General features: G+C 39.9%; 1 protein-coding gene across 1 annotated transcript; it reads left to right on the forward strand.

The window, feature by feature from the left end:
• The first annotated feature begins 19,552 nt into the window (after positions 1-19,552).
• kcnj16a (potassium inwardly rectifying channel subfamily J member 16a) lies at positions 19,553-21,131 on the forward strand. Its single transcript, XM_077200350.1, has one exon. It carries the CDS (start codon positions 19,560-19,562, stop codon positions 20,721-20,723), a length of 1,164 nt encoding a protein of 387 aa, XP_077056465.1. The 5' UTR covers positions 19,553-19,559; the 3' UTR covers positions 20,724-21,131.
• The last annotated feature ends 1,970 nt before the right edge of the window (positions 21,132-23,101 follow it).

Below are 23,101 nucleotides of genomic sequence, written 5' to 3' on the forward strand. Positions count from 1 at the left end.
CTCGGCCAAACGTTCCCAACAGACCCTCACAGTACGTTTGGGTCTGCCAAGTCTGTCCAGCTTCTTCCCCCGCCATCGGATCCAACTCACCACCAGGTGGTGATCAGTTGACAGCTCCGCCCCTCTCTTCACCCAGGTGCCCGAGACATACGGCCGGAGGTCAGATGAAACAACCACAAAGTCGATTATGGACCTCCGGCCTAGGGTGTCCTGGTGCCACGTGTACTGATGGGCACCCTTATGCTTGAACATGGTGTTCGTTATGGACAAGCTGTAACTAGCACAGAAGTCCAACAACAGAACACCGCTCGGATTCAGATCGGGGGGGGGGGGGGCGTTCCTCCCAATCACACCCCTCCAGGTGTCACTGTTGCTGCCCACGTGGCTGTTGAAGTCCCTCAGTAGAATTACAGAGTCCCCAGTTGGAGCACTTTCCAGCACCCCTCCCAGAGACCCCAAGAGGGCCAGGTACTCTGCACTGCCGTTCGGCCCGTAGGAGCAAACAACAGTGAGAGACCTATCCCCGACCCAAAGGCGAAGGGATGCGACCCTTTCGTTCACCAGGGTGAACTCCAACACATGGCGGCTAAGCTGGGGGGCTATAAGCAGACCGAAGCCTCTCACCATGGGCAACTCCAGAGTGGTAAGGAGTCCATCCTCTCTCAAGGTGTGTGGTTCCAGAGCCCAAGCCGTACGTGGAGGTGATCCCGACTATCTCTGGTCGGTACCTCTCAACCTCACACACAATCTCAGGCTCCTTCCCCGCCAGCGAGGTGAGGTTCCACATCCCTGAAGCCAGTTTCCGTGTCCAGAGATCGGGTCGTCGGGGCCCTCGCCTTCGACTGCCGCCCGATCCACTTTGCACCAGCCTCTTACGGTCCCTCCTGCTCGCTTGCGAGCCCCAAATCCCGGGCCTGGCTCCAAGGTAGGGCCCCGGCTGCGCCATGCCGAGCGACGTCACGGTCCTTGTTCTTATTTCTATCATAAGTTTTTTTTTTTTTAACCACTCTTAGTCTGACCTGTCACCTATGACCTGTTTGCCTTGGGAGACCCTACCAGGGGCATATAGCCCCAGACAACATAGCTCCTAGGATCATTCAGGTACTCAAACCCCTCCACCATGGTTAGGTGGTAGTTCAAGGAGGGGGAATATTCAGTCAGATATTTCAAATATCGTAATCATTTGATGTAGAAATTAAAAGTTAATTTGAGATTGGCCGTATGCCAACACACGTTCTGTGCCACCCTGCATTTGCGACAGGACCGCGCCGATAACGGTGTAGCTGACATCGGTGTCCAGAATCATTTCGCCATGGTCCAGTGGATAGCCTAAGACAGGGGCTGTGGTAAGGTGGTGCTTGAGCGTGTCGAAGGTGGTTTGGTGTTCAGCGTGCCACTGGAAGTGTGCGTTCTTCTTAGTCAGGTTATGTAATGGTTCAGCAATGGAGACAAAGTCTTTTACAAACCTGCGATGGTAAGAAGCGAGGCCAATGAAACGTCTGACCTCTTGGACTGATGTGGGAGTGGGCCAGGCTTGGACTTTGCTAACCTTATTGGGGTCAGTGGCCACACCGTGCTCAGACACGACATGACCTAGATAGGTAACTTGGCGGCGGAACAGGCAGCATTTGGCTGGTTTTAGTTTAAGATTTGCCTGTTTAAGTCTCTGGAACACTTGGCTCAGTCGTTGCAGCATCTCAGGCACATCCTTGGCCAGCACGACGAGACAGGTCTCCCACTGCATGCCGGCAAGGACGCGGTCCATAAGACGTTGGAACGTCGCCGGCGCATTACATAACCCGAACGGCATAACGTTCCATTCAAACAGTCCATTACGGGTGCAAAAGGCAGCTGTGCGGCGCGCTCTTGGTGTTAGCTCAACTTGCCAGTAACCCGCAGCAAGATCTAAAGTGCTGAACCATTTGGCGGTGGCGAGAGTGTCCAGTGTGTCTTGGATGCGGGGTAGCGGGTACGCGTCAGTGATGCTGTGGTTGTTGAGTACCCTGTAGTCTATACAAAGGCGATAAGTCCCATCCTTTTTATGCACCATAACGATCGGCGAGGTCCAACTGCTGTGGCTGTGTGTAGCTATGCCGCTCTGGAGGCCCTCACTGATCTGCCGTTCTGCGCTTCGCTGCTTTTCCCCAGCCATACGACGAGGAGGCTGCTTCACTGGAGGTCCCGGCCGGGTTATGATGTCGTGTTGCACAAGACCGGTCTGGCCCAGATCACCAGGTCCCTTAGAAAAGACACTTTCATAAGCACACAACAGGTTAGACAATTCAAGTTTTTCACTGTCATTAAAGTCAGTGGAACTCTGGGCATAGAGCTCCTGGAGGTGCTCTGGAACCGCAGGGGGGCTGGCTGAAAAGCCTGCCGCTGTGGGGACACTGGACGAGGACAGAGCTTCAGCTGGCTGGAGGAGACCTGCAATGGCACCTTCTTTGATAGTCACAGCCTTGTTGCCAGGGTTAAAGAGATGTAATGGAATGATGTTTGTGGGCTGTGCGTTGACTAGGGCTCTGGCAAAGAGTACTTTGTGCTTTTCAACGAAGCCCTTTGTGGGGCTAAGCATCATGTCTCCCTGAGCTTCTCTGCAAAAGTGCACATTGCCCTTGGCTAGGTACTCTTGTCCCGCTTCAACCACAACAGTTCTAGCTACTCTTACTGCGTGTGACTTTGGAACAGTTTCTGGGTGAAAGTAGGGCACTTCTTCCCCAATCAGAATTATGCAGTGCTTACCGAAATCAAGACGGGCCTCAGCTTGGGTGAGGAAAGGATGTCCAAGCAGCACCTCATTGCCCTCTATATCCGCTACAAGGAATTTCACTTCAACTTGACGGTTGTTAACTGACCGGTACCTTGGCCTCACCAAGCACCGGCACGTCTCCTGGTCCCACCCCGAGCAAGGTCTCCACAATGGATGACTGAAGCGATGGTCTCACGTCTTGGTGAATGGCGTTGTAGTGGTGAAGGGGCAGCACGCTCCTTTGCGCTCCACTGTCCAGGACTGCACATACATCCAGCTCAGATATGCACATGTGGATGTTAATTTCACGATGCTGGCTTTTAAGGTGGAACACAGTGGTCAGCTGACTTTCTTTGGTGGCGTTTGAACGGAAAGTCTCTGTATTCCTTTGAGGAGACGAGCACTGGCTCTGTTTGTGACCCCAAACATTACAGTTATAGCAGCAAATGTCACGCCTTTTAAAGTTCCGGCGCGGCTTTAACGTTTTTGCAGATGTGCGTGGGACAAAGTGATTGGGTGATGGATTAACTGGAGAGGTAGTGGTAATCACAGTCTCATTTTTGTCTTTTTCTCTGACAACAGCGGCCCGGGGCCTGCGTTCAGTGAGGTTGCGGGCCCCTGGCTGCATGATGCTAGTGACATAGGAAGCAGGTCTCTTGGTAGTGTCATGACGGTGGGCTATCTCATAAGCCTTAGCTAGAGTAGCTTGACGGTTTTCTAACAGTCTCTGAACTAGCTCTGCATCACCCAGGCCGTTTGTGAAAACTTCAACCGCTATAGCGTCTTGCTCAGTCTCTGACCAGTCACCATAAGCTATAGATACTTTTCCATAAATGTCATCCCTTAACACATGAAGCGCCTCGCCTGGTTTACGCACTCTTTGCCTCAGCTCTATGAGCACAGCCGCTGCATGATCTGAAGAAGTTCCATAAGCAGTTTCGAGTTCCCCCAGCAGGTGGCCGTAGTCCCATTCGGATGAACGAGGGTTTCTGTGGACGATGGCGCCTGCAGCTCCGGTGAGGCAGAATTTCAGCTGAATGGCCATTGTTTTGACTGACCAGTTATTTGCCTCTGCGCAACTCTCAAACCTGTGTAGAAACTCTCTCCATGGTGTGCTGCCGTCATACTGGCCGGGACGTAGAGTGGGGACTCTCTCTTTGGGGTTATAGTCCTCATCACTGTCCGACAGAGGAGGCTGACGGGATGTAGAGCGGCTCTTACGTGTTGGAGATGAGAGACCGGGCTGGCGCAATGGAAAATGTCCATGTTTTACAGTCATATCTGGATTAATAGAAGAATAGGGCATGGGGAACGTACTGGGTTCAGGTTTGGGTATAGCTAGTGTCCTATGTACAAAATTTCCCATGTGTGCATTGGCAAAGGGATTCGTGACTTCATGGTGCCCTTTAAATGGCATGTCCGGCACAGGATATGTGAAAATGTGACTGTCAGGTCTCCCCTCGGAGCCGTGGCTCTGTCTGTTGCTTCTGCAGAAAGGATTTGTGGATGAAAAACGGTCGAGGCTGTGGAACGGCGCGAGCAGATCTTCTCCATTAGCAAGTGCATTAGTACAGCCTTCATCACACAGGAATGGGTTATAATGGTCGCGTTCTCTCTCAGCCTTGCGTTCGTAAGCTTTGCCATAACGTTACCTTGACTGTTGTCATCAACCTTGGTTAGCAACATGAACGGGTTTGAGTAGTTGGTTTCTTGTCCTAACACATCGGAGGGATGGCGAGCAGCCGCCATGTTGTAATGTTATTAGGTTAGCCCCGACGCTATTACAGTTGTCTCAACACAGTCAGTCAAATTTACTTTTTATTGTCCTTCAATTTTTGATGCTCACCAGTGATTCAACAACGAAATGTCCCTTTGTGGTCTCCAGTGTTAACCTTTCCTGCTTCTGTTTCCTAACCGTGATTCGTGTTCTCCAGGGCCGGTTGTTCTCCTCCCGGGGTTAACTCCCTAAACTTCAAACTGTTTGGTGTGATGGTAGCATATATGAAAGGACAAAGAGGCCGTCTTGCAGAAGAGTTTAGGTGCTTTATTTGACTGACTGCACTGAAATATACTGCACATAGCTAGCTACCTGCACGGATCACCGTATCACTCTCACACACACTCATCCGCTGCTTCGCTGGGAACAACAAAGGGAGGCGCGCGCGCGCCTTCAACATGCACACTCACTCACTCTCGTTCACACACACACTGAGCTGTCCTGAACTGAACACATTAGAGACACATCTCACAACATTAGAGTTTAATCGAATCTTGTGAATCTACACATTGATATTTAGAATCTACACCTTGATATTTAGGAGTCATTTTCATTTGTACCAGGATGGAAAAGCTCTGGTGGCTGAATAAGAATTTCTTGTTTCCATTGCATTAAGTTTGCCTGAAGGCACAAAACAGCAGCAGCCTGTCCGAAATGTTTATAAGTCAAGTTAAACTATTTCTTTCTTAAGCTTAAGCAATACAGTTAGCTAATTACCCTGCACTGAAATCTGAAAAAGGGTCTGGATCTTATAAAGAGTGGACATGAACGGGACAAAGGGATGTGGCCTAGTAAGACCTTTTTTGTCTCGTTTTGAGGTGTTTTTGAGAGAACAGGAGAAAGAGCATAATCTCTCCTCTGTTCCTGTAAACTCTTTACACTATCAGAGCATCTGACAAATAAATGGTACTCCTGTATGGCTGAATTTTTGAGCTATTTTTTGAGTTGCTTTAAAGCAGTTGTTTGATAACTGGGTTTAGAATGTCTAATTCAGATCAGCCATTGTGTCACTGTGATAAATTAGCTGTAACTCTAGACTTCTGATAACAAGCTGTTCAAGTACATGCTGTCTGTGTTTACTGTAACAACATGTCCTCACTCCCGGGAGCATGTTACAGGATTTTATTTAACCTTAGATCATTTTTTGTTACTTGTATGTGTTTGTGAATACCCAAATCAAACAGCTCATCAGTTACTCACCCTCATGGCATTCATGATTTTGTTGTTCTGTATTTTCCAGAACATCAGCAGTGCTCTTTTCCATTCAACAAAAAGTGGAAGCTGATTAATAGTGTCAAGCTATAAAAAAGCACCATAAAATAAGTTCACACAATCCATTCACTATACTCCAAACTACTCGAACAATATGATATGTGAGGAACCGACCAAAAGTCATGTAAAGGTGCTGTAAGCGATGTTATGCATTTTGCTAACTGCCCCTATCCAAACATAGGCAATTAATTAAGACCAGTTCACCAAGAATGAAAACTATGTAAGCATCCACACCAATAGCTGATAATGTTTTGTTTATTATAAGCACATGCTGTGGATATGTCCTCTACCACTTTAAATGATGCACCTCTTTAAAGTCGGATGCATTTTGATTGGCTGTCAATGTTTATATTGTTTTCCACAAGTTGGGAAAAATTGTTCTGAATGCGATTCTAACAATATTATTCCTTTGTTTTTTATCATTACAGCGGTTTTGTTATCATATATGACTATTACTAAACTTCATTATAGGTACAGTTATCGTCCTTGGTAAGAACGGCATTCCCTAGTAATTTAGCAAACCCTGCACAACATTTTTGCTTAAAAGGAAGTTATAATGTGCGGAACTTGACTTTTTGATTAAGCATGCCGAATGGGGGGGAAATCATGTGTTAACAGGAATGTATCGGCCAACAATCCTAATCAGCTGATAAAAGCAATTGTTTTCTTTATCAGCCGATTGTTTAAAAACAGCCGATGATCAGTGCCGATTATATCCTGTCAATCAAAAGGGTGCGGTAAAACATGACCGACTGCAAATCCCACTGTGTGTGAAGAAAATCTCTCGTGTTGAGTTAGTTAAGGCAAGTTAATGCGACAATAACGCATTAACAGCTAAAAACAGCTACATAAAAGCAGGCTCTAGAAGGTAAGTTGAAATTTAAAGTACTACTTACCGAAATCTGTGTCATGTCTCATGTAATCACTCAGTGTTTCAACTGTGGAAAGATGACAATAAAACTCGCAAGGTGAAGCTTCAGTACAATATAACTTTGTTGCATTTACCTCAGTAAAGTCATACTTTTGTTAGTTAGCTTTAGATTCTAGAGAGGAGCTTATTTACTGTTAATTATATAAGTTTGAATAAATTTGCCATGAAGACAAGTGCTTTTGAAAACTACCTTATATGTGTAACTGAGTTGTATACAAACATTTCAGCTTTTATTTAAGTGTAAATATTATATCTGGAAATAAATAACAGTTGAATATAATAGCTCTGTTGTTAATTCTAACCTTTAATATTATAGTGTGCCAAATGAGAGGGTTCTCTGTATAGTTTGCAGCATTATTTGGGATTTTTATCCATAAGAAAAAACAAACTATCGGTATCGGTCGATATCATTCTAAATTATCAGCTATCGGTATCGGCTGAGAAATTTCATATTGGTGCATCTCTGGTTTGAACCTTTCTGGATCCGCCATCAAATTGAGAAGTTTAATTATATCAAGTGCTGTGAGAAAAGGCAATAAATCTCCACCTCCAACATCCTCACTCGCAATATAGCCTACTAGCCGAGACACCTTTGTGTGTACAGATTTGACATAATGACGCAAAGACATGCTCGAATTTCCAGCAGAAATCCAGCAGAACCAGTACTGGAATTAAAAACATTATTACAAGCTTACTGTTTTGATTCGAGCTAAGGCAAGAAGATAGTTTTGAACACTGGCTGATTATGTACTTGCTCGAACATTTATTTTGGATAATTTTTAACCCAAAAAAGTTACGGACTGCAGCTTTAAGCTTAAACTTAAAAACTCAAAGAAATAACTTGACAGATGCGGTTTTATTTCCTATGGTAAGAAAGACTTTCAATTATAAATATATACATCTGCTGAAAGATAATTTAATACACGCACATATAGATGACCTCAAGCAAGGACTAAAAGCCACACTCTTAATTTTGTATCAGTGATTTGCGTCTACAACTCATCAGCAGAGTCACTATGGCTGCAAGCACAACACAAGCTCACACACACACACACACACACACACACACACACACACACACACACACACACACACACACACACACACACACACACACACACACACACACACACACACACACACACACACACACACACAGAACATGTGAATTTTTTGTTGAGCATAGGTACAGGTGGGCTGGTTCTCAATCTCACATTTACCCAATCTGACCTCTACAGCCAGTGCAGTTTGTGTGCAGTCCTTCACTCAGGTGGAAACTTCAAAGCACGTACGACACACTCTCACAGCAACAGAACAGAGCAGGTAGGCATTATCTGCATTCTTAGTCTGTTTATTTATTCACGAGAAACGCCAAAACACAGCTGACCTGTGAGAAAAAATAACAGTATTTATTATTTATCATGCCAAATTAGTTGAGTTAAAATGATCGTAAACTTAAATTTGGCAGAGAATTGATCCAGAGACAGTGTTAAGATTGCATGGGTGTTTTTTTCAAGGGGCATGAAATGGACAAAAATTTGAGTTTAGTCCTAAAGACCAGTCATCCTGCCCCGAAAAGTGAATGCTATTACTTGTTTCCTGTCGCTGTCAGACACAGATCAGGAAAGAGTCATGTGAGAAGCGATAAATCTAGTCTGATACGTTTTTGGGGTGTTAGAGGAAGGGCTGAGTCAGGATATGGTTGACACTCGAGCTGCTTTAGGGAGGACAAGTCTCGAGCTTTAAATAAGAGCGAAAAATGTTGAGAGAACATGCTGTAATCTATGAAACACTAGACTCGAATGACCCACAAGCACAAAAACAGTCGGCTGTTTTTTAAACTAATATTAGGGTGTATTTTTTTCCATCTACTGAATTTCATACTTAAAAATAGATTTACATGTATATATGTGTAACCACAAACATTATTATCTTGTAATGTATGTATTGAGAAGTAATTTTTGTTTGTTTACAGGCAATAAAGCATGCTGTTCAACTTTTAGTCTGTAATAGGGAATTTTCTTGGAACATTTAAACAGCTGAACGAGCATAAAACATAAATGTTGCATAAACATTCCATTCGAATTTGTTTCAATTAATCGTCAACTAATACAATGCTGTTGTCACGTATTCCGGTGACATTAAAAATGTCAACATCTCGGTTTTTGATGTATGCTTCGGGCAAAGATTAATGGAGCAAGGCTAACAGTCCTTATGCTAGGAATAAAGTGGCACTTAAAGCAATGTGGAAAAGTCCTTACAAGGTGACTAAACAGCTTAGTCCTCATTTCAATTCCCTATCAATCTCTGAGATTTAACTAACATGATTGCAAATAAAATAAATGTACTACACCTGTAACCTGCACGTGCCATCTTCCAAGATCTTTGCTCATATTAAAAGCTTTACGTAACATTAAACTTTGGGAGCTTGTGATGGAAGTAGTAAAACTTTAGCTAAATAAAGTGCCTCTAACTTCCTGGGAACCAAGTAACTGAAGGTCATTATGGGTGAGACAGGGCCCAGGGCAAAGAAGTTCTGCTCCCCACATACAGGGTGGTTTCGTGTGACTGAACACCATGTATCTGCATGGACGTTATTTGCTTTAAGTGGGCATGTAATAGTCTTGTAAAGCCCTCGAGCAGTGCAGGAAACATAGCGGAGGTAAGCTGAACTGGGACTCCGACATTTAGAACATTGCCATATGTCCCACATGAGCAGTTTATGCATATGACCTTCTCCCTTAGCTGATTGTGAGAGATCAATCTGAGATGATCGCACACAATAAGAAACTGCACTTTAGAAAAGTATCTTATAGAAATGACAATGACTGTGGCTCTAATGATCGCTTCTCCCATACACAAAAGAAATATATTGAAATATATTTTATAGTGTCAAAAATATATATGGCATATATTCCAAGTACATTGAAATATATTTGCATTGTTGTTCACTTATATTTATCATTTTGAAATATATTCTCAAATATAACAAAAATATATGATGTTAAGTGAAAAATATATTTACATTTATAATGTAATGTAAAAGATATGACAAAATATATGGTCATAAAATGTTTAGCTTGCTAAAGAAGGGTCGAAAATGTATTTTGATCATAGTAATTTCTCTACCTTTTCCCCTATACACAACAGTAGGCTACCATATTTCACTACTGTATTATGACACACAGCTATAATAAATACTGTACTTACATTTAAATGACTGCAATGTAAAATGGCAGATAGTTGCTTTCCTAGGACTATTAGGCCATATTAGGTGGCACGTACTACGTGCAATTATTAGATTTATTTTATTGACATCTTTCCTGAAGTCATTTAAATATTGAAAATATGCACAATATTTATGATGCAAGTATAACAGTGACACTCCAACAGTGAAGTACACTTAAACAATAGATAGAACTCAGTGTCTAACACTGCACACACACTATTAAATAACTGTGTTCAATTCTGTTAAAATAATTCAAATGAAACCATTTGCAAAAGTTAAAACATATGAACATATATGTTGTTAGTAAATATATTGACATACAAATATATTTACATATATTTAACTAAAATATATTTATTGGGCCAATCTCAAATATTTGCATATATACCAAAAATATATTCTGAAAATATATTTCAAATATATTTCTTTTGTGTATGGGCTAAACCCAGAGCAATGTGTTCTGTGACAATCAAAAATAGTTCGCAGACCAGAGACACTAGCATTGATGCATGCAGCATTTCACTATTTTGTACACAGTGAAGTTTATCTCTGAATTAATGTGGTAGTCAGGTCAAAACAGTAAACATAGCAGAGAAGGGGCTGTTTTCCTTTCAAAACTTACAATAGTACTTGTGCCACAATGATTTGATAAAACATTGGCATCCTTTACTTGACCACATGATCCAGTAGCAGTGTCTGTCATGAGAGACGGTCATCTGAAGGACAAAGCAAAATTACACCATTTTTGTATGTATATTGTCTGAATCTTTGTTTATTTCCACAGTGTTTGACACAAAAGTGACCTGTATAGTAAATTGAGAAAATATCTATGGAACCACAAGATGCAGTTTATGAGAAGCTGGCTCTGTCTTCTCAGTAACTTTAAATAATGTAACAGTACAATAAGACAGTTAACCTAAAAATGAAAAGTCTGTAATCATTTACTTATTCTTGTCATAACAAAATCATATGCTATTTACATGTTACACTGAACAAGGACTGAAGCTTCAAGCTTTCACACACATATATTCACACACATATTCACAAATATTCAAGCTTCAAAAAAGATGGAAATAAATGCTATACTTTAGTGATCTATTGAATGTCATATAATAGCTTTGTGTGAGAAACGGATAAAACATTTATTAAATTAATCACAATCTCCAACAGGCTGTTAAATGCTGCTCAAATCAGGAACAAATTATGCAGGGCAATTCATGAACAAATGATAACTGTTTTTGTGAAACATATTAACTAATTTATTAATAATTAAGAATGATACATCACTAATTTAGCAACCATGGAAAATGGTTCCTTGGTTCTTTTCCTCTTATGTTCTCCAGAAGAAAGAAAGGTTAACGACATGAGGGTGTTTGAGGTGAACTATTCCTTTAATACATTTTAGGGCCCTGAACTGTGATAAATTACCTGGGAATCAGTTCTAATTGAGCTATCTGTAAAGGGCATTGTAAATGTTGCCATCCTGGAACACTGTAAATGGTTTATGCACAACGAATGTCGTTAAGACATATTGGGCATGACGGGAAGTGATGTGTAATTGGGAATGTTTGTGATACAGAGACTGCTTTGTGACCCACTCTAATGCTCTAAATGCCACAACACGACTGTAAAACTCACAGTTCAGTATTCATGCTTTCAAGTTTACGATCAAATAAATCCATGTCTCAACGCCATACATTTATTTTAAATGTATTATGTTTTGCATTTTGGCCAATCATACATTAACAAATCTAAATCATAAATTTTAACTTGCTTTTGTGGTTGTCATTTTGTTGGAGCAAGACTGCAAAATGATGCTGTGAAATGTGTAATTTTTCTAGGTTAAAATACTTTCTCCTCTCTCAGTTTATTTATGCAGATATATTATTATTATTATTATTATTATTATTATTATTATTATTATTATTATTATTAAAGGGATAGTTCAACCAAAAATGAAAATTCTGTCAGTATTTACTCACCCTCATGTTGTTCCAACCCTGTAAGACCTTCGTTCATCTTCGGAAAACTAATTAAGATATTTTTGATTAAATCTGAGAGCTGGATCACTCCTCCGTAGGCTTCTTAAGGGATTGAAACTTGCCAGCCCTGAAAAGTTATTAAAGACATCGTTAAAATAGTCCAAGTGACTACAGTGGCTCAATCTTAAATTTATCAAACGACGAGAATACTTTTTGTGTGCAAAAAAAAACAAAAAAAATGACTTTATTTAGACTATTCATTTCCTTCTCTGTGGGCCTCGAGTCAGTTCACTAGTGTAATAGCGTAAGCTTCTGTTGTTGTGCATCACCCACATGACCAGCGTCGGCCAATAGTGACCCTACGTGTGACATAGCTCTACGGAATCACACTAAGTTAACTGACTAGAGGCCCATAGAGAAGGAAATGAATAGTTGAAATAAAGTCGTTATTTTTGTTTGTTTTTGCGCACAAAAAGTATTCTCGTCGCTTGATAAACTTAAGATTGAGCCACTAAAGTCACTTGGACTATTTTAACAATGTCTTTAATAACTTTTCGGGGCTGGCAAGTTTCAATCCCTGAAGAAGCCTATGGACTAGTATGGAGGAGTGATCCAGCTCTCAGATTTCATCAAAAATATCTTAATTCATGTTCCGAAGATGAACGAAGGTCTTACGGGGTTGGAACAACATGAGGGTGAGTAAATACTGACAGAATTTTTAGTTTTGGGTGAACTAACCCTTTAAGTATTCTACAAGTATAAATAAGTAACTACGTATTCTGGTAGGATGGTGCACAGAAATTACACCCTTCACGCTTTAGGTCTGAATGGATAATAGTAATAGTGGAAATTGAGTTTGCAGTTGGAATTGCATAAACTTAAAGCAATCTACATTGTTTTTCACACAAACATTCAACAGAGAGAAAATCACAGGGCCTCTTCCTTTTGTATCCCACGGTTCACAAGGGAAGATAATTGGATGACATTTTGACTATTTCACATGATTACGGAAATATCAATCCATAATCTAAGTGAAACCTGCTGCCCAGAATGGTTGGGTGGAGTATAGCGATCAGTTCAGATGATGCTCACAGTGGTTTGGCTGTAATAGATCAGTCCACTGCCAAAAGTTCTCCCAATGGGAAGCTTCCATTCCCTTTTCATTTACCTTCTCAGGGTGTTGCAGTTCAGACTCTGAACTTCAGAGATGCTTCCTTTAATGGTTAATGGAGAAAGCTCAGGACTCCACCCAGATAACAGCCTCTTGCTTTCCTAGCTGAGCCCCCTCACCCTGCAGTAAGAAAACACCAAGCTTTTTGCGGAAATCAGAGAGAACAAAAAAGAACACTTCACCCAAGCTGAAAACTCTGTCATCTTTTTCTTTTCTTTTTTTTACAAATTGGGTTTGGGTTAACAATTGCAAAAAGAAGATTCAATTTAACCAGTGCAAATATTAGTCAGAAAATGTATTAAATTTTGACACTCAATTTAAATGATGAACAGATTTCTGATTTCGCCATACAAAACCCATTTACTTCCACAACCTAAAGTATTTGTGAGCGAAAGTAGATGTTCAGTGAGGAAAATAAAATTGTAGATCAAGACTTTGTTATACATCAGGAACCGATTATATCATGAAAAGTGAGTGTTACAGGACATATCAGGATAGAGCCAGGTGTTTGGAGGGCAGGGACTAAAATAAGAGGTATTAGTGACATGAGCTGAAATTAAAAGTCTTTTCTGTGGCAGATCAAATTCTTACATTTGTATATTTGTGTGTGTGTGTATATATATATATAATTTTTTTAATAATAAGCATAATGCATCAATTTATGGCACATACTGTACATTTCAAATGTAATAACATTTAAAAATTTCAGAACTCCAGAGAAATCTCTGTGAAGCGTCTTTCCAACGCATCACAGTAAATAACAAAATTAGTTAAGGTGAGACAACAGATCTGATGATAAATGAATGGCACTTGATTTAAATTACACTCAGTACTTAAATTACGTACAAATACGTAAAAATTACTCAGCAACTCAAGCCAAGCTTACGAAGAAAGAAGAACTAAAAAAGCAACCGAGAATAGAAGATATTAGATTTCTCTAAGCACAACTGCTACACAATGCGGCTACGTTTCTAAGAATCCCACAAACTGGAAAGATCACAATGGTTTGTTGCAATGAGGTTTACATCTCTAGGCAACCAATCTATTATGATAAACTGTATTGACACTGGGCAAAGGGAACGCTGAAAAAAAAAAAGAATTACCAATGATAAACATTCCCAGATTGCCATCTTAAAATAGAACCGGGAAGCCAAAACGTACAGGTCAAACCAACATCCAACAAAAAAGTTCTGACAAAAAATAAAATCCACAACTCTTTTTCTTCCTTTCTTTCTTTCTTTTTTTGTAAAGCCAATTTGTCAGTTATATAGCAGTAAGAGAGACAAACACAAGTAACTAAATGGAAGATTTTTTCAATGACTCTAAATGCCAATTAAAAAAGCTGCCTCATCCTTCTTGTCCAAAATAGCATGTTCCCTTAACACTGAAAAATACTAGATTTACACCTTCATTTGGATGGAGGCTACGTTTCCAGTGCTCAGCTGGAAGTACAGTACATGCTTTGATAAAGGACAAGGAAGCAGTAAAATCAAAGGCGCCAATAATTCATGCTGCACGACGGAATATGAAATACGTGAGGAAGAGTAATTTTGAGTATCTGTTCACAGTCCATGTTAAACACAGACGTTCCTATTATGGTAGTGTGGAAAATGTCATACGTTGTGATGCATCTATGTGGTTAAGTGTGCGAAAGCGAGTACATGAGAAATCATGGTTGTTGTGTGTGTGTGCAGAGAATTTTCTTCACCAGGGGCAGATATGCATTTACATAGTCTCCCATTCATAAATGTAATGTGTGTGTTTTATTTGCATGGGTGTTCATGTTTGCACTCGTGCGTAAAACCGCAAACAAAAGTCTGTACATCATCCAACTCAAGAGGGGAAAGTCCACGGTGTGGTGTTTGTTTAGAGTTGACACAAATTATGTTCAAAAACAGACAAAAATGTATATAGTTACACAGGCCATGAAGTGTCTAAACCTGTTCCAGAACATCTGTTTGCATAACTAAATTCTATGCAAACATTTTAATAAGCTATAGCTAGAATTTCTTCACAACAGGGAAAATATAGAGCAACATGATTTGACTTGAGGTAAAAGGGGAAGGCATCTGTCAGCTGCTGTCTCACAGAACTATATATGCATATGTATTGGACACCCCGTCTAAGCTTTAAAGGGGTGGTTTACTGCTTTTTTCCTTTGCATGATTGTGTTTATGGGTTGCAATATAACATGTCTGTGTGTTTTTTTATTTTTAAAAAGCCTTATTTTTCATAAATTTCACCTTTATTGTAAGCCGCTTTCTCCTCTGTCATTTGAACGACTGGCTGACTTCCTGATTCTATGAAACCACTCCCTCAGAAACAGGCAATTGGCTCAGATTGGTTAGTTGGGCCGGTGTGTTGTAATTGGCTCAACTGCGTAGTGCACGTTGTCCGGAAACCTTTACCTTTACGGGCGAAAGTTGCATGTGCTCCAGTCAAATGTAAATAATGTTTGAGCCAGAATCAGACCCAGAAAAGTGGCAATGAAGAGAGTCAAGCAGAACCTCCCCACGGCTCTTACAAAACGTTTCTGAATGGTAAATTATTTTATTATTATTATTCTATTCTATTATTTCCTATTCTACTATTATTATATAAGAATTTCGATACGCTGTTACTTGAAAATGCTACTGCTGCTTGTTAGCTTTTGAGATACGGTTTTCTCCTGATTAAACATTTAATATAACTGAATAAATGACTGAGTAATACCGTTTTTTAAAGTTATTGTTTTATCGATATAATGAACAACCGTTTATCTATTCACAAAATTAGTTTACTCAGTGTATCGTTTTCTTTAGGTGTACACGTTTGTCTTATACACACAAAATAGCATCGAACTAACTGGCTAAACAAACAGCGTTGGCATTGGTTTACGTTCTTGATCAAATTGAAAAATTACGTCATAAAGTATACATGGAAAATACATTTACAAAATTAGTACATAATTACAAATTCAGGTCCAAAATGTTTGTTCGCGTTTGTCATAGACACACGACATAGCATAACTAAGTGGCTTCTAAAGTCAGCACTGGCATTTGTTTAAACCCTTGATAAAAACTAAAACATTACGTGTGAAATAAAACATGCAAATACATTTAAAATGATTAAGTCTTACTTACAGGTTGTGGCCCAACAAGTGCTGCCTCTGGTTTTAAAGTTGGAACTGCTTCATGCTTTAGTAACAGTTTCTTGTTGAATCCGGAATTGAATTTGTGGAGATTCTGGAAGCTTTCTTCCGTAAAATGCGCAGCACAGAGAGCTAAATTACGATTGTAATTTTCAGGAACATAATCAAACATAAATTTTAGCCATTGTTGATGAACTACAGCGTCCATAGGAAGCCCGAACACAGAAGACCTGACAGCTGGGTGAAAATAACACACTTTCGACGGCATGGCTACTGCTCTCCACTATAACTCTTCCTCTTCAACAAAGCCGCAGAAATATGGCCAATTGGCCATGCCCCCTTTTTTGCATAAATGTATGGGTTAGTTGCGTATAAAACCCGGGAAGTATCTCGTTGTAGTCCCATTCGAGTCGTTTTTGTAGGCATTAAACTTCCTGATTTTTAAAAGACGATATCTCTGCTTAGGTTGAACTTTCAGTGCAGCAACTTCGCAGATACTGTTCATCCACCAACAGCAACATTACACACTATTTAAAATGAAAAAAGTGAAATCGCAATCAACCACCCCTTTAAAGGGATAATTCACCCAAAAATGAAAATTCTGTCAGTATTTACTCACCCTCATTTTGTTCCAACCCCGTAAGACCTTCGTTCATCTTCGGAACATGAATTAAGATATTTTTGATGAAATCTGAGAGCTGGATCACTCCTCCATACTAGTCCATAGGCTTCTTCAGGGATTGAACTTGCAGGCCCCGAAAAGTTATTAAAGACATTGTTAAAATAGTCCAAGTGACTACATGGCTCAATCTTAGAATAACGACTTTATTTCAACTATTTCAACAGGGGTTTGATGGCGCAGTGGATAAGACACATGCCTTAGGTGTGAGAGACCCGGGTACGAATCCACTGTGAGACACCAATGTGTCCCTGAGCAAGACAATTAACCCCTAGTTGCTCCAGAGGCAATTGTAAGTCGCTTTGGATAAAAGGCTTCAGCTAAATGAATAAAAAATTTAAACGATTCATTTCCTTCTCTGTGGGCCTCGAGTCAGTTCACAAGTGTAATAGCGTTAGCTTCTGTTGTTGTCCATCACCCACATGACCAGCGTCGGCCAATAGTGACCCTAAGTGTGACATAGCTCTACGGAATCACACTACGTTAACTGACTAGAGGCCCATAGAGAAGGAAATGAATATTTGAAATAAAGTCGTTATTTTTGTTTGTTTTTGCGCACAAAAAGTATTCTTGTCGCTTGATAAACTTAAGATTGAGCCACTGTAGTCACTTGGACTTTTTTAACGATGTTTTTAATAACTTTTCGAGGCCGGCAAGTTTCAATCCCTGAAGAAGCCTATGGACTTAGTATAATCTGAGAGCTGGATCACTCCTCCATTCTAGTCCATAGGCTTCTTCAGGGATTGAAACTTGATATTTTCATCAAAAATATCTTAATTCGTGTTCCGAAGCTGAACGAATGTCTTACGGGGTTGGAACAACAAGAGGGTGAGTAAATATTGACAGAATTTTCATTTTTGGGTGAACTTTCCCTTTAAAGACAGATTTTATCTTTTTGGGGAGATTTTTTTCTCCCCCTTCTCCTTCTGACCCCCGATTTTAGAACTTTAAGCATGGTACAATTTGAATTGTGTCAAAAGATCCGGTGGCTGTTCTGCTCCAGGATTCCATATGGTGTCCTCAAGTTGAGCTTATGTTAAGTCATCTCCATAAAATGGCCAAGCCACTGACCGCAACCTGTTTCTTGTCCCACACATCACCACCCAGCCTTACAGTTGGCCCTAACACAACTGCGCTTGGTGCTTATGACCAAGAGACAAAGTATAGTGGTGTTTAAAAAAAAAAAATTGTTCTCGTAAAGGTTTTCAAATGCTAAATTTAGCATTGTGTACTAAAACACAGTACCACACTGTGGGTAAGGCTTATTTACATCTTATATCAACAAACACATCCAATTCAAGCCATATTTTACAAGATTATGACACACTGTTTACTGATAAACCATGCAAACAAAAAGCCAACCTGCCACCTGAAAAATGTAACTATTCCACAGAAAAACAAAACATCTAAATACCTACAGTTTATATAAAAGATTTTTAACTGTCCAAAATCCTCATCAAAATACATTGAATTGTCAGAGGCACGCTCAACTACATGGAATACAACATTTTAAATGCCACCCATAACAGTTACTGTAACATACAAAGATAAGTTTAGTGTAAATTAAACTTTGCAAAGAAATAGTTCATGGAGTGCGACCAGCAACCATCATGTGTTTTTGTAACAGTGTTGTGTAAGCACTGTAACGGCCCTTTCACACCAAGAATGATGACTAAAAACAACTATAACCATAACTATATTTAGTGTCCACACCAGCAGACGATAGTGTTGTGTTTATTCTAAGCTTGTGCTACAGTTAAGCCATCTGCCAGTTTTAAACACTTGAGATCTATAAGGTCTTGTGTATTCTGATTGGCTGTCATTGTTTTTATCGTTCATCAGCTAGAAAAAAAAAGTGATTTGAACAATATCGTTTCTCTGTGCCATTATGGTTAGCTAAAATATAGCTTTGGTGTTGACTCTGCTATTCTTTAGCATTTAGAATGATTTTTAGAACTATATCTTTATCAGCCTTAAAACGTATCTGGTGGTCAAAAAGACTCAGGATCTTAATGATGCCTTTAGGGGATTCGCCAGATTCAGTGTCAATATCTTTAATGCCTTATATATTGATTTATCTTTTTTAGGATGAGATTTAAGGATGCCCTCGGAGGCCATGCATAATTTTTTTTTATTTTGTGTATGTGAATTACTATTTTCTCTTATTTTCTCAGCACAACAAAAGTTGTTTTCCATGATCTCATGACCAAAAAAAAAAAAAAAAGTTTTGCTTACCATTTCTTTGGTTAGCCACAAACAATTTAATCGGCGTCTTTCAAACTTCATTCTATAACCGTGTAGACGTCTGATCCCTTGAGTTGGCTGGAAATTAAATTGACCACATGTTCAGAATCACTATTGCGTCTACAACGATAAAGCTGTAGCCCATTTCTCAAGTTTCGACATGTTTTTTTTTTTACATTGATGTGAAAATATCTATCTATCTATACACAATCTCAAATAGTGATCACAACGAAATAAGACAGAAAAAAAAGAAAAATAATCCATGGCCTGTTAGGGGCTTCTGTAGTGATGTGATCTGTATATGTTTGCATGATCCTTCCTGTTAATGTAAGTGGAGTGCTATGGGTACTGGTGAATCTGACTTAGCATTTCTCTCATCTCTAGACCAAGGCAGGATGAACCCAGGCATGGTGCAGTATTCCGGAGTGAAGTGCAGTGACGACATTCATAGTGTGCCCACAGACGACAACTATTTCTCCAAGAAGAAACGATATGTAAGAAAAGATGGGAGCTGTAACATGGTTGTGCAACACGTTCCAGAGAATTGGCTTCTCTGGGTCACTGACATCTTTACCACCCTGGTGGAGATCCGCTGGAGGGTCATGTTCTTGACATTTGCCCTCTCCTACATTTTATCATGGCTCTTTTTTGGAATTTTGTTCTGGATCATTGCGCTGGCCCACGGCGATATTAAAGACCCCAACAATGAGCCATGTGTTTATGAGGTTCGAAGTTTTACAGCTGCTTTTCTATTCTCATTAGAGACCCAAACCACCATTGGTTACGGCTTTCGTGGCATGTCGGAGAACTGCATGATTGCTATCATCGTAGTTACCATCCAAGATGTCATCAGTGTCTTCATTGACACTTTTGTCATCGGCATTGCCGTCGCCAAGATGGCATCTGCCCGTAAGAGAGCCCAAACAGTTGGGTTCAGCAATTGTGCAGTGATCAGCTTGCGTGATGGTCACCTATGCCTGTCATGGCGGGTCGGGGACTTCCGAAGGAACCACATGGTAGAAGGGACAGCTCATGCACAGCTGGTACAGCACCTTGCACACAGCACAGGGAAAGTTGATGTTACATACACAGACCTCAACATTGAAGAGAACAACATAATCCTGGCCACCCCAACAACCATAGTTCATAAAATCAGTCCTGGCAGTCCTCTATACAAGGTGAGCTTGCAGGACCTGAGGAAGGTGAGCTTTGAACTGGTGGTCTCTTTCACCTACACAGACGACTGCACGGGCATCCTTCACCAGACACGCACATCCTACACTCCTAGCGAGATTCTGTGGGGCCAGCACTTTCAAGAGATGATCAGGGTCACCCGCAAGAACTACAGAGTGGACTACGCCCTGTTCAACCACACAGTTAAAGTCCTCGTCCCAGAATTAAGCGCAGAGGAGTATGACCTAAAGAAGTACTCTCAACAGCCAAAACACAAACCACTCCACATAAGTTCTCCAACGGCAGCAGTGGAATTGATTAATGGGAATAGTCTTGAGGCAGAAAAAGCATCCACTAGCAGTGCCGTCCAAGAACACGAGCTTTAACAGTGGACTTGATACATCCTGACTCTGCTATAGCACTTTAAAATGAGGCTTCCTCAAAGGCATCCCTGGTGTAAGAAATAGGGCACTTATATATTAGATCTAGACTTACAGGTGTGCCGTCTGTCAGTTAAAAGAAAGATCTTAAAAGGCCCTTCTAACAAAGATAGTATTCTTGACAAATACTGGAATATCACATTAAATCCTGTAGGTACTTTGGCTTTGACGAGAAACCATTTAGAGCACTACTTTTAAAATTATATAAAAGTTGTGTTAGAATAGCATTTTAATTATTTTCTATATTGCATGTACTATTTAGCTGCTTTGCACAAAAATCAATATCTTTGTATAAATGCACACACATCTGTACATATATCACAGATGCAGTAAATATTTGATGTGTATTACAGACTCCTCTGACTTTGAAGGTTCTTTGATATTCAGAGATGTAAAAAACAAAACAAAACCCCTCCTTGGTTAAATTATGACCCCAAAACCTTGACCTACATAAGAGGCAATGGATCAATTAATGACAGTGATGTTATCCTGACCAAACGTGCCATCCAGAAACTTGCGCTCTGCTAGCGAATGTCGTCTTGTGGTAGCATCTCAAAGAGGCACAAAATCTCTTTCTCGGACCTTTACCATGACTGTTCCCTGTTGGTGGAATGATCTGCCTAACTCAACCAGAGCTTCTGAGTCAGTAGCCACTTTCAAGAAACTGCTGAAGACGTATCTTTTTCGGCAGGACTTGATTCAGTAGTACTAACACTTTCTCTTCACTTTCTCGTCTCTTCTATTAAAAAAAAAAAAAAAAAAAATGCACTAAAGTTAAACTGAGAGGGGTTATAGCACTTGCGTATTGTTGTCCTACTGTTAGTTTAACTGCTTCTTTGGATAAAAGCGTCTGCTAAATGAATAAATGTAAATGTAAAATGCAAACTGTGGTCAGTCAGTGTATCTCTTTGGCATTAGCGGAGGAAGTGCAGAATATTGTTCCACCTTATTTTGCAAAGTGGTTAACCTTTCCATCCAAACTACTAATAAAATGTTTTGGAAAAAGAGCCCCAGTGACAATTTTCAATATTAACACAGCATGCATCCACTTACCCAAAGAACAATCTAACCAGTGATGAATGATAATTTTACTGTCTATGATGTATGAATTGAATGACCTCCCCTCCTGCGATCGATCGATAGATTGAGTATATATTAAACAAATTGATTATGCAATAACAAAGATGACTAAGATGACTTACTTTTAGAGAAAAAAATATTTGTTATTGTTATATACAAATAAGTTAGCATGTCAGAAAAGCTCATGGTGTCCCCTTCAAGACAGACCAGGACTTAGAACAGTGGCATGTATGGTCTCAGAGATATTAACAAAAAACATATGTCTACTTACTACAATGAATAAAATTGCTGGATTTTGGGAGGTTTTCCTGAAAGAGAGAAGTCTCCAGCCCTCCACCTTGTGGTTGGATGCAGTGCTGTCCAAGCATCGCCTTAAATTAGGCTGAAAGGTAAACAGAGGCCGGACAGCTCACATACCACGTTTCACCTATAAATAGTCTGTATTATTTATAGACTTGAACAAGAAAGTAACTAAAATAAGCACTTTGCAACAGCTTCACAAATAAAAGTTTAACACGGCTCATTACTTATCACAAGTAAGCAATGTGTGACACGCAGCAGCCAGGAAGGGCAAAGGCCTGTGGAACACTTACTGCTGGGTTTTCATTGGAACACTTATAAAGAAATGAGAAACATTCATCTGATTAAACAATAAATGATCATTAATCTCTTTCACAAGGGTCTAATTCCCAACAATACAATATACATTCATGTTATAAGATGCTGGAAAAAAGAGTAAAGCTGTGGAACAGCGTTTTCAATAACACGAATATTGTGTACGTTTCAGAATAACACGTTTCAAAACTGTATGACTTCAAAGTTTTGATCAATGTCATAATATAGATTAAAAGGCCACAATAATCTTTCATGTTAAATTATTTTATACAGCATTTGTTTAGTGGAACAAAATATGTTTATAAAGAAGTATTTGGCTTAAAGATAAATGGTATCCAAATTGCATTTGGTCTCACTGTCAACAAGAGACACATATAAGTGCGATTTCTAGCATATATGTTGTGAAAATAAATATACGATCCATAAAATCACAAACTAAACTGCAAGTTTAAAGTTTAAAGTTTGAGGGATTGGTTGTTTTTTTTCCAAATGAGATTATTTGGAAAGATGCATTTCATAGTTAAATCTCTGAGGGCAATCTCGGTATTAGGCCTACACAATTGTTTTCAGTGGAGTTGACTTTACTGTAATTTTCACAGCGAAACCTGTCGATGTTTCTTCCGCCCAAA

Source organism: Siphateles boraxobius, unplaced genomic scaffold, assembly GCF_051911475.1.
Source record: "Siphateles boraxobius isolate OS27281-9 unplaced genomic scaffold, OSU_SipBor_1 46, whole genome shotgun sequence".
Taxonomy (NCBI): domain Eukaryota; kingdom Metazoa; phylum Chordata; class Actinopteri; order Cypriniformes; family Leuciscidae; genus Siphateles; species Siphateles boraxobius.